Genomic DNA, 12,124 nt, shown 5'->3' on the forward strand with positions numbered 1-12,124 from the left:
AGTGAAGTAACAGGAATGTGTTTAGGATATTAGTGCTTTTAATCCCATTCAGCCCTGACTTTGGTTTACAGTGGATTTGTATTCATTATTCTTCAGATAAATCCTCTGTCTGTTGATAACCCTGGGTACTTATCCATGAATCCATAAAGTCATCTCTACACTTCCACTTGCACCTCCACTGCGCTGTTAGCACGGGAAGGCAGTGATTGTCCCCAATATTTATACATTGTCCAAATAAACACATTTATTCCCATCCCTGCCCATCTGCTCCTCCATTCCTCTATCCCTGACTGTCTTTTTTGTTTATATATTTTTTAAACAAACACCAAAACCTATTTAAAGCACTTAGTTTCCCCATATAAATATTCCGTAGCAGTCAGTTGTTTTATGACACAACCTTTAATTTTAAACAAATGATTACATGCATGCACTTATGCAGATGTGGAAACAATGTGAAGCACATCCTTTTGATTCGTAAATATAGAAGCCTTCTAATAAACTTCATGGAAATCAATGCACACTTCATGTTCTGCTTTCATGTTTCTATGAAAATTGTAAAACAATGCTTCTGAGCCATTGGTGTGCCAGAACCCAACTGCATCCTAGACATGTTTACTCAGATGTCCAATGAGTCCCACTTCCTAGCTTCCCATTTAGAATTCTTCCCCATGCCTAAGTGTACCTATTATAGATTAGGTGTACTTCTTGCAAATCAGAAAAAAACCTGAGGACTTCCGGGTTGGCGCCTCCAGGCAATGGCGGAGGTCCTCCGATCAGGAGGAATTTGCTCTGTGGAAATCAGGGTCTGACCGCCACGGCGAAGGCGGAGACCCACTGAAATCACAGGCGGGAGAAGCTTGTGAACCTGGGATTCGGCTGGCACCTTTTGCACCTCCCCTACTCGCGGGGAAACCCTGATTTGGGGATCCGGAGCGAAGTGGGGTGAGGTGAGCAGCGCGGTGCTTCAAATTGACTGCTTCTTTCACGGAGTGAAGCCGCATCGCTGTTGCCGGAGAGTGCTGACTTTTTCCTGTGGACAATTTGACTTTAAACAACTACCCGTGAGTAGGACGGAAAATTGGATCTTTAAATTTATTAATTTGGCATCGAAACGGGAAGGTTTTAAACAGGAAGTCCTCCTTCCTCTTTTGTAAATAGATTGAAGCAAAGACATTGCAAGTTAAAGCTTTGGAAAGTCTTTTGTAAAGGATTAAATCTCCATCGGTTAAAACTATTAAACCCCCCTTGGAAGCAGGAGAAGAGGGGGGAAATTTTGGACCTAGCGAGCCTGCAGGAGAGAGTGAAAAATCAAATTACCACTGCTCTGAACCTGGAAACGGGCTGCCAGTAAGATTGACTTCTTGGGAGAGTTCATTGACTGTGAACAGAAAGTATGTTGACAGATGGCTAAATAAGAGAAATATATTGTTTCCATTGTCCCCTTCTGCATTTAAAAAGGAGGAAAAGTAACTGAAAATTGAAACTAACTTTATAGTTTAAATTGTGTTTGAAAGGATTGATACAAGTGGAGACTGTTTCCCTCTAGAGGGAGCTTTTGAAACTGTTACAAGAGTGGAGCTGGGGTTTTTCCAGCTGTAAGATAAGAACTGTGAGAATCAGAGATTGACCTTGGATTTTAAGAATGTCGACAGAAGGCGCCTTAGTGACTGTATTATGTAAGATAAGCTATTTGTTGGAACAGCTCCACAAGAAGACGGATGTTATGACTACTAAACTTGAGAACTTGGGACAAAAAGTGATTAATTTGGGACAAAAAGTGATCATCAATACAGAAATTGTTCAGGATTTGACACAGGAACCTACTTTGACAGGACAAACTGTGGAGAAGACGAAGGAAAAAGTTGTTGTTGTTGAACCTAAAGGAATACAAGTGGGAGCCCCAGCTTTACAGAGGCAAATCGAGGACTATTAAGTGGAGGCCTTTTATGAATGAATATAGAAAAAGTCAGAATTTGAAGATTGGAGCCCTGCTTGGACTGGAGAAGGAAGGTTGGATAGACTCTTTCATGCAGGGATTTACTGACCTTTGGGTCCTGAATCTGGGTCAGGAGGTGATTGGAGTTGTGGGGGCCTTTGGATCTGGAGGAGCTTTGAAACATGATTTGAGATATTGTATGGACCTTGGTTCTAGCTGTGGAGAGTTGGCTGGCCGGTCAAGAGGGAATGGGGGCATGGTTGGGTCGGGCCCCCCCCCCCCGAGACCTGCTCTTCAGCATCTTTAGCATCAAAGAATATGAAGAAAAACTGCAGAAGGGACTTGGAAAAGATTTAAGAGCCTCGGACAGAAGATCTCCAGGTTGATGAACTATATGGAATGGACGGAAATGACTGGCAGAATCTGAGACCAGGGAGAAGAGATGGTGGAAGAAGATTGGGAAAGTTTAAAGTTTATATATAGAAATATTGTAAAATTAATGAGTGCTAGAAAATTGTTGGAATGAAACTTTATGGCTTTAGCAGAAATGTTATAAGGAGTTAAGTATAAATAAGTACTTTAGTATTGATGGAAAATAAGGTTAAAAAGATGTTAAGATATTCATAATGATAAAAATAGAGAAAGATGGAAAGGAATTGCTGAAACAAGTAACAGAAGTGGAATACAAAAAGGGAGGTGAGAGGAGGTCGATGAAATAAGGGAATGAAAGACAGAGTAATGAAATGGTATGGTATATGTTTTTAAATTGTTGTCTTGTTTTGTTTAGTTTAGTGTGTTAAGGTTGTGTTTTGTATTGTTTATATATTGTATTGTTTCTTCTTTTTTTCTTTTTTCTTTTTTGCTCTATTTTGTCTTTTTCTCTCACCTTTTTTCTTCTTTTTTCTTTTCTTGTAAATCTTAAAAGTAATAAAGATTATTTTTTAAAAAAAGCAAATCAGAAAAAACCATCTAGCCAAATGTTTGCAGGACAAATTATGAGGCGAGCCATTTGGATCCAGAGTACTGCATAATCTAAGAGTCATATATGAGATAGCACAAAAAATAGCTTCCTTCTGTTATTCCATCATGAGCCTTTTTTGCATCCAACCACACCCTATCTCCTTTCTCTAATTTAAGGATTGCACTTTGCGGCAGGTTTTCATAAGCATCCGAGGTAATCTGATCAGATGCTTTCACCTCTGTACCATTCCTTGCCAGGATCATATGTGAATTCTGGTGTCCCTCCAGGTTGTAGGTGCAATAATATACTCCTGGGATTTGGCAGGTGAATATGCCAGATGACTCATCAAAGACTTGCTGCTCATTGTATAGAATATTTTGAAATCCTATGGGCTGATTAGGTCCTGGATAGCTTTTGCCCACTTTTGCAGAAAATGCAGATTTTGGTGGTGCTCTTGGGCCTGGTTGACCATCAGCTGCTGGCAATCCATGAGGGCATATCAATTCTGGAGTCCCTGGCAAACCTTTTTAAAAATTGAAGAGAGAGGGGGGGAAACAATTTAGCAGAAAAAGCAGTGAAAGATGTCTGTCTCAAATCAAAATAGCCTGCAGCTGTTTGGGTACAGACTCTTCCAACCACTCATAGGGCCCAGGCACAAAAGCCGTGTTTGAATGACAGGTACCCAGCTTTGGCTGTTAAAAAAAGAAGTTAGCAGTGCATTGAAGTTGTCATGCAAATAGAAATAATTTCTTTCTCAGAATCTCTAGAGCTGAGATGGGATTCCTGCTGCCCCCCAAATGTTGGACCCCCAATTGCTATCAGCATGTTCAGTAGTCAGGAAGGATGGAGCTGTAGTTCATCAACATCTGGTATAAACCATCTTGGCTTTGAGTCCTGGAAGACCTGCTCTCTGCCTTGCAGGCCTTTTTCCACCTGGCCTGGGAGGGCAGGACCCTGACTGACTCCAGCTACAAAAGCGGAGACTGCTGACCAGACGCTTGACGTATTGTTTAAGGAGGGCATTGTTGTGAAGTTGGTGTTGCTGTCATTGGTGTGGTTTTTTGTTGTTGTTGTTGTTGTTTTATCTGTATTATAATAACTTATGTGGAAATATTTTGATTCCATTGTGTGCTTTTTGATGTGTTTTGTTTATTGTTTATGACTACTTTTGCTATGTTTGTAATGGCTTATAATGAGCATGGCTTTAAATGTGGGAAGATAGCATACAGATAAAATGATGTATATAGGATTAAACGGCATTAGGTATTGTAACACTCATGCCTGATTTTTCCTCTACCAATGCACTGGAGTGAGGGGTGATTTTACAGAGGAAAAGTAGTGGGAGAATAGAGAAAGGAGAAGAAGTTGTTTGCTTATTCACGTTTATCCATCTCCTGTTGTTGTGGCACTAAGATGTCGCCAAAAGTTGTGATTTCCTGGTTTGGAATTCAAATTTGTTCAGCTTGCAATGCTTAGTTGTATTATGAATTGAGCAACATTTCCCCACAAAGGTCTTGGGAAGGTAAAACAGGGTTCTGCACCTGCATGGCCTTAGCAACAGAGCAGGTACCCCAAACCAGCTGCTCTGTAGGCTCATCCACAGAATACCTTCAGTGTCAACCACACTTACTCTCCCTGAAATTCCCAGTGCAAAATGTTAATGCCGTAAGCTGTTTTGAGCATTATTGATGAAGTGGGACAGCAATAACTACCAATTAATACACTAATTAATTTTTGGACTTTGATGGACTTATGGAGGATGTGATGAGGATGGTGTACTGAAAAAAATTAATTCTCAAGCTACATATTTAGCATTATCTTAATATTATAGAATTGTTAATTGTTAGTAAATTGTTAATGTTTAGGATATTAACCCTGTGCAACATATGACCTGCAAAACAAAATATGGCCCACCAGTCTCTCAGTAAACCACTTGATTTTTAGCTACTTTCTTTGAATAGCAAAAAAAGGGCTGTTTCAGACATTTGGTATTTGGTAGACCTGACGATTGCTGGTAGCTTGCCTTCTGTGCGGTCAGTTATATGAAATGTATTTCAGCAGGTTGAAAAATAGTTCAGATTAGTGGCTGAACCACAACTGAACTGGAGTTTAGACATTCAGGTGTTCAGAAACCTGGACAGAACTCGGCTCCCTTACTATACTTTTTTAAAAAACAACAACAACACAATATTGCAGTTACTATAATTTTACCATTGTAGCTGTTTCTTACCATGTTTTGACATTCTTTGGTTTTATATAATCATAAAAATTATACCATTTGATATAGTGAAATCTCTCCAAGTGGTGTACTAAAAAATTTTTTAAAAAATACAACAGTGTTCCACAAAATTTCCTAAAAAGATTATGAAAACAAATAGCAACTGTATATTGCAAGTAAATATTAAAACGGGATGGAAAGGGGGTGGGGTTCCAGGAAAAATGACTTTGGCAGTGGCATGCACCATTGAACCCAATGGACTTCTCTTCCCCCCCCACCCCCCGCTGAAAAAAGCTCTGGTTCCCCACTTGTGTCCCAGAACCAGAAGAGGCATGAAAAGGGAAGAGGAGAGACTGACAACATGCAAGCACAGTCTCTGATTGCTTGGGGGGGGGAATCCTGGAGAGGAGGGGACTTAGGCAGCTGTGGATAGGCAGGGACTTTCAGTCTCAGCAACAGCTTCATGGGGAAGGACCTACTGGGGATGGGTTGTGGTGCTCATTAGGTCTAACATTCCACTAAGTCTGTGCAGATTGTACTTTTGGTAATACTTAACTCTAACTTGAACAGTGTGATTTACTGCTGGCTCACTCGTGACACTGACCCTACTCCCAGTTCCTCTCCCTAAAATGGGTGACCCAACAGGGTGACCCAAGCTGTTTCTATCTGCAATCCAGGATTAAACCCAGCACCTGCTTTGTTTGTTTGGTAAACATAACCAAGAACTTGATTTCTGTTGCTTGGTTTCTGAAGTGTTCTGTCTTCCATGCAAAGTGTAGTATCATGGGCTGTCCCTTGAGCCCGCTAGATGACATCGCAAGGGATCGTTGCCTTAGGAGAGCGAGAAAAATTCTCAGGAATGATTCACACCCCAGCCAGCACCTCGTTAATCTTCTACCCTCGAGCAGGAGATATAGAAGTATAATCAGTCGTACCAACAGGCTAAAAAAACGTTTCTATCCGTGGGTTGAATGGAAAATAATATAGTGCAACTGACTTTCGGGGTTGGTGTGTTGTGCGACAAGCACACAGAGTGCAATGAGATTGAGTGTTTGGGGGGGAGGCTCGGTTAATTTCATTGTACACAGGTTGTACATTGACAATAAATGTATTAGTAGTAGTAATAGTAGTAGTAAAAAAATTGCTGAGAATTAAGCTAGAGATCATACCTGGTGCCCCCTGTGGTCCAGGAGCACCTATAGGACCAGGTGGACCAGGAGGACCAGTGAAACCAGGAACACCAGGAACACCAGGAAAACCAGGAGGACCAGGTGGACCAGGTAGACCAGGTAGACCACGTGGACCAGGTGGACCAGGTGGACCGGGAATACCAGAAGAATCTGCTTGAACTCCTCCAGCTCTGGCCAAAACTATGGTCAAAATCCAGACACCTGAAGCAAAAGATAAAAGAAATAAACTACCTTAGCATTTTGATAGTGTAGATAGCTAAAGAGATAGCCACATAGGCAGTCACATTTGGACTACATGAGTTTAATTTCCACTTGATTACATCACTCATGAAAGTGGGCAGAAAGATTGATAAAATCTTTTTTAGAGTCAATTCTACTATAGCAAAGGCGAATAAAGGCTAGGTGACTGTTTAGTATGTCTGAGCTCTGTAGCTCTCAGAGATAGAATATTACAAACTAATTTTAAAAGAAGGCTTTGATTGAGGAGAAAAATATAATTATCTTGAGAGAGGTCCCAGGGAGGCTGCTAAAAAAAAAGACAGAATTATAAATTTCTCCCTATTGGGGAAGGGCTGTGAAGGAGGTCTCCAAGGGGCATGCAGCAACAGGCAATACATTCCCCAGAGGACAGATTGGCTGCCCCTATGGATCCTGACACTTGAAGCAGTCACCTTATCCAGCAGCAAACACCCATCTCAATAGCCAAGCCTTAACAATAAAGCTCAGGAGACTCAGAAAACAAAAGTGAGCTTAGCTGCCTCTTCTGCAAAGGATCGTGCATGAGAATGGGACAACCTGTAGCGCATTTCAGAACCTGGAAGCATTTTAAGTGGGGCATCCTTAGATGATCTTAAAATTGGTTGGGCCAAGGTTGTGAGCCTCTTGCCCTCCAGATGTTACTGGACTACAGCTTTCATGAGGTGACTGGCCAGGCTGGCTGAGAGCTGACAGAGATGGAGTTCAACATCTGGGGTGTCTGGATGTAAGGGGAAACGTGACACAAGACCTGGCCCCAAGTTTTGTGTATTCCCAGTATCGCTCTTACAAGCCCTGGATGAAATGCCAGCTAATCAGCACCACTTTGCATGCTTGTCATGGTTTTGGGAAGAGAATTAAACCTATTGTCAGAAATGAAAAAACAAACCTGGACAAAGGAAGCTGCAGGGTCTTGATGTTCCCAGCATCATCTTGATGTTTTGGGGTTTTTTTAACTGATCTCAGTTCTTCTCTCAGTTCCTCCTTAGGACCCTCTGAGGTTTAAGTGTGTTTGAACAGCTTTGTCACATTTATAGCTCTTTAATGGGTGGCTGCAGTTTTTGTATCCAGGAAGGAATTTCCCAACATTTCTACTTCTCTAATATTTACTCTTCGTGTAAAAGACCTGAACTCCATTCTCCTCTGCTCCCAAAAGAGCGGGGGCTGGGACGGGGACGATCACCTCAGCCTATTTCAACATCAGTTTCCTGCAAATGACACTTCAGATAGTGGAACAGATGAGGCCGTTGAGTTATTGAAAGCTGAACTTTTGCATAGTAAATAAATACGGTATGTTTATTTAATTTCTTCTGTGGAAAAATCTTCCATATGGTCATGCCAGAGTGTCAGAACAAAGTTGAAGGTCAGGGAGGAAAGTAAGTCTTGCCAAGTTTCTATCCAAGCAAATTCCCTTCTCTTTACCCACTATATGCAAACATTACATTTCAACACAGAGATGGACTTGGTAGCCTTTGTGATTACATTTCTCTATCTTTTTTCAAACAACAGGAAATTCAAAATAAATTATCCTTTGGATTTTTTTTAGTTACATCACAGCAGAACATAGACAGCTGTCAGGTAATGTAGAACCGTAGGAACATAGGAAGTTGTCTTCTACTGAGTATGGATAGGAATGACATGTAAAACATTTTGGGGTGCTGAGGGTTTTCTACTGTATAAAAAAATTAAAACAATGTCACTTATAAAAATCATTCAAAAATCAGCAGATAACCGCCAAGCAGTGGAAAAAGTAATGTCGGAAGTGGCAGAAGGTGGTTCTTCCAGTGCTCTGGTCTCAAACTATGGGCAACATCCTCAACATTGCCTTCAGAGGCATTGAAAGAAAAGCCAGGTGTCTTGCACTGGTTTTGAACTACCATGCCATTTCTCTTTCTTTCTTTCTTTCTTTCTTTCTTTCTTTCTTTCTTTCTTTCTTTCTTTTTAAATAGTAAATATGTATTAGTATTTTCCACACAACAACAACAAAAAACGAAAAATAACAATACACAAAAACAAGCATATGAAAAACAAATCCAAATCTTACAAATTAATAATATAAACACTAAAAAGGAAAACAAACATTGATTTCCAGCACCTCCTTTACCTCCCATTGTATCTTCCTGTTTTCCTGATAATCTCTATCCTAACATCTAGATATAAATCCCTCTTTCTTATCCTTTCACTTCACAAGGTTATTCCAGACTCAGTCAGATTTCTGTCTTCGAACCTTGGCTTTTAAGATATTCATTTAGGCACTTCCATTCCTTTTTCACTTCACTTTTTGGTTTTTGTCTTATTATATCTGTCAATTTGGCTAATTCTAAATATTCTGAAAGCTTACATAACCATTCTCCCCTAGTGGGTAACTGATTCCCTTTCCAATACTTTGCCACTAGGATTCTTGCTGCAGATGTCGTGTATAAGAAAAATTTACTTTTGTCTTTTGGAATATCATCGTTTAAAATTCCTAAAAGGAATGCCTCTGGCAATTTACTATATGATATTCTTAGTATTTTCTTTATTTCTTCATGGATCATGCTCCAAAATTTCCCAATTTTGGGGCATGTCCACCACATATGGACCATTCCTTTTTGTTTCTTACATCTCCAGCACTTATTATTATATGTTTTATTCATTTTTGCCAGCCTTTCTGGCACCAGGTACCACCTATGATGCATTTTCATATAGTTCTCTCTTATTAGGTAACATGTTGTGAAATTTATATTTTTTTATCCATAGTCTTTCCCATTCATTATATTCAATTGAATGGCCCAGATCTTGTTCCCATTTTTTAATAGCGTCACATTTTTCCTCCTTTTCTATTTTCCCATTTTGTAACAATTTATATATTTTTGAGAGAGTCTGTTGGTTGTTATATAAGATTTCCTTCTCCCATACCGATATTTTTTTATCAAACCCCTTAAGTTTATTATCCTTCTCAAATATTGTTTTTAATTGGAAATATTCTAACCAATTCACCCCCCCTCTTTTAATTCTTCAAACTTCTGTACTGTCGGGCAATCCTTTATCTCTTCTACGAGTTCCCTATATGTTAGCCAACTGTCTTTCATATTATTCTATGCATGGCTGATGACTCTATAGGCAATAGCCACTAGGGAGTTTTGGCTGTTACTATTGTTTTATTTCTTTCCCAAACTTCAAATAGGGCCTTTCTCACCAAATGATTAGTAAAGCCTCTATGTGCTTTTATTTTATCATGACCCCGGTAGCCATGCCACTCGAAAACTTTGTCCTAGCCCTCCAGGTCTAGGATTTCCGTATCTGTCAGTAACATCCAATCTTTCAGCCACGTCATGCATGCAGCCTCAAAATACAGCTTGTGGTCCGGAACCGCGAACCTGCCCCTTTCTCTGGGCTCCATCAATACTTTGAACCTTACTCTTGGCTTCTTACCCTACCAGATAAAATTAGAAAGATCCCTTTGCCAGCCTTTAAAACATTTTGTCCCAATAATTATTAGGTTCGTCTGGAAAAGAAAGAGCATTTTTGGGAGAATTGACATTTTTATCAAGGATATCCTACCCCATAAAGATAAGTTCAATTTATTCCATTTATTTAAATATCCTTTTATTTCCTTCCACTTCTTCACATAATTATCCTTGTACAAATTGGTATTTTTATTTGTAATCCAGATCCCTAAATAGCTTTCGTGGTGATTTTAAGGCCTGTTACCGTCCAATTCTTCCTGTTCCTTTACCCCCATATTTTTCTTTAATAATTTAGATTTTTCTTTATTTAACTTGAATCCTGATGCTCTGCCGTACTCAGTCAATTTCTTTAAGGCTTCTTGTACACTTTCTTCTGGATTTTCTGTAGTAATAATTACATCGTCCGCAAATGCTTTAACTTTATATTGTCTATTACCTAGACTAATCTCCTTAATTTTTGGGTCCTTTCTTATTGCTATTAGGAGTGTTTCCAGCGTCACAATGAACAAAAGTGGGGATAGAGGACATCCTTCTCTGGTGCCTCTTTCAAAGAGCAGAAGCTGGGGTGGGGACGATCACCTCAGCCTATTTCAACATCAGTTTCCTGCAAATGACACTTCAGATAGTGGAGCAGATGAGGCTGTTGAGTTATTGAAAGTTGAACTTTTACATAGTAAATAAATACGGCATGTTTATTTAATTTCTTCTGTGGAAAAATCTTCCAGATGGTCATGTCAGAGTGTCAGAATAAAGTTGAAGGTCAGGGAGGAAAGTAAACAAGTCTTGCACTGGTTTTGAACTATCGTGTCATTTCTATAGAATTAAACCCATTCTCAGAAAGAAAAACTAACCTGAATGAAAGAAGCTGTGAGACTGGCATGTTCCCAGCATCATCTCATGTGCGGCCACAGAGTTAGCCTGCGGTAAATCACACAGATCAAAGTTGGAATTAACCCTTTATTGGCAAAAAACCCCACTCTCTTCGCAGACTTGGCAGAGTTCCAGGCCTAATGGAGCACAGAAGCTCACTCCCTGTAGGTCTTACTCCATGAAATCAGTTGCGGAGACTAAAGGTCCCTGTCTCCTCACAGCCATCTATGTCTGCTCCTCTTCATGGCTTTTTCTAAACAATCAGAGACTGCACCTGTGTACCTCTCTTTGCTCCTCCTGTTTCATACTTCTTTTGGCTCTGGGTTTCAGTAGGGAGGGGAGCTTTTTGCAGTTGGAAGGGGAGACACCCAGGACTCTTCACCAGCTTGACTCATCTCTGCTCTTGGCCTCCCTCCTGTTTCAGCTTCTGCCTCTGATTCTGGACTTCTCTCTGCCACAGACTCTCCCAGCTCACCAAGTCCTGTTACCTCATCAACTTCTGACACCTCCTCTTCCCCGTCTTCTCCTTCTCCCTGTGACCACTCATTGTCATCCCACCACCAATCCCTGGGCTTTGAGCCTTCTTCCCTTGGGGGTTCCCCAGCTGGTTCCTCGCACCATTCCTCTGCTTCCAACCAGTTCATGACATGTGCTTGGAAGTGATCTGTCACTGGAATCTGTGTTTTTCCCTCAACTCCTCTGAACAGGATCAAGTGTGGTCAACTGGCTTTGTCACTTAAATGCTTCCATATATCCCTTTGCCTACTTTAAAAAAATCAGTAATCATATTAGCCACAAATCAAATACCCAACATTCCCAGCATTTCTCACCTCTAATATTTATTTCATGTTGCCCAAAAGTACATGGATTCCAACCGCCATTGCCAAAAGACAAATCAACATTGTCCCAGAAACTAAGCTTGACTTATCCTAGGTCTGAACTTTGTACATCTCAATTTATTGCAATTAGAACATTTTCATAAGGGGCAAATGCAACATGTTTGCTTGATTGACACTGAAAAGTAGGGCAGATGGTCATAGCAGGCTGTGAGAATACTAAAGTTGATCTTGGAAGAAAAACAAATTAGAGCTTGCCTGGTTAAATAAGCCCTTCCAACTCCACTTTACATATTTTATGTAAACATCACATTTCAGACATGGAAGTCACCAGTCTAACTTCCCCAGCATGAACATCTGCAGAAGAAGCCCTGCCCATTGTCCCACCAACAAATAGAGTTAGTAGCAC

At 40.3% G+C, this 12,124-nt stretch overlaps 1 protein-coding gene across 1 annotated transcript; it reads right to left on the bottom strand.

Annotated features, from left to right (window-relative positions):
• Positions 1-2,891: 2,891 nt before the first annotated feature.
• LOC310743653 (protein HP-25 homolog 2-like) lies at positions 2,892-7,762 on the bottom strand. The gene is made up of 3 exons (XM_083574067.1): positions 7,450-7,762; positions 6,285-6,506; positions 2,892-3,420 (listed from the first exon to the last, which is right to left on the bottom strand). Exons 1-3 carry the CDS (start codon positions 7,490-7,492, stop codon positions 2,969-2,971), a joined length of 717 nt encoding a protein of 238 aa, XP_083430193.1. The 5' UTR covers positions 7,493-7,762; the 3' UTR covers positions 2,892-2,968.
• Between the last annotated feature and the right edge of the window lie 4,362 nt (positions 7,763-12,124).

This window comes from Podarcis filfolensis (assembly GCF_964270895.1).
Source record: "Podarcis filfolensis genome assembly, chromosome: 10".
Classification (NCBI taxonomy): domain Eukaryota; kingdom Metazoa; phylum Chordata; class Lepidosauria; order Squamata; family Lacertidae; genus Podarcis; species Podarcis filfolensis.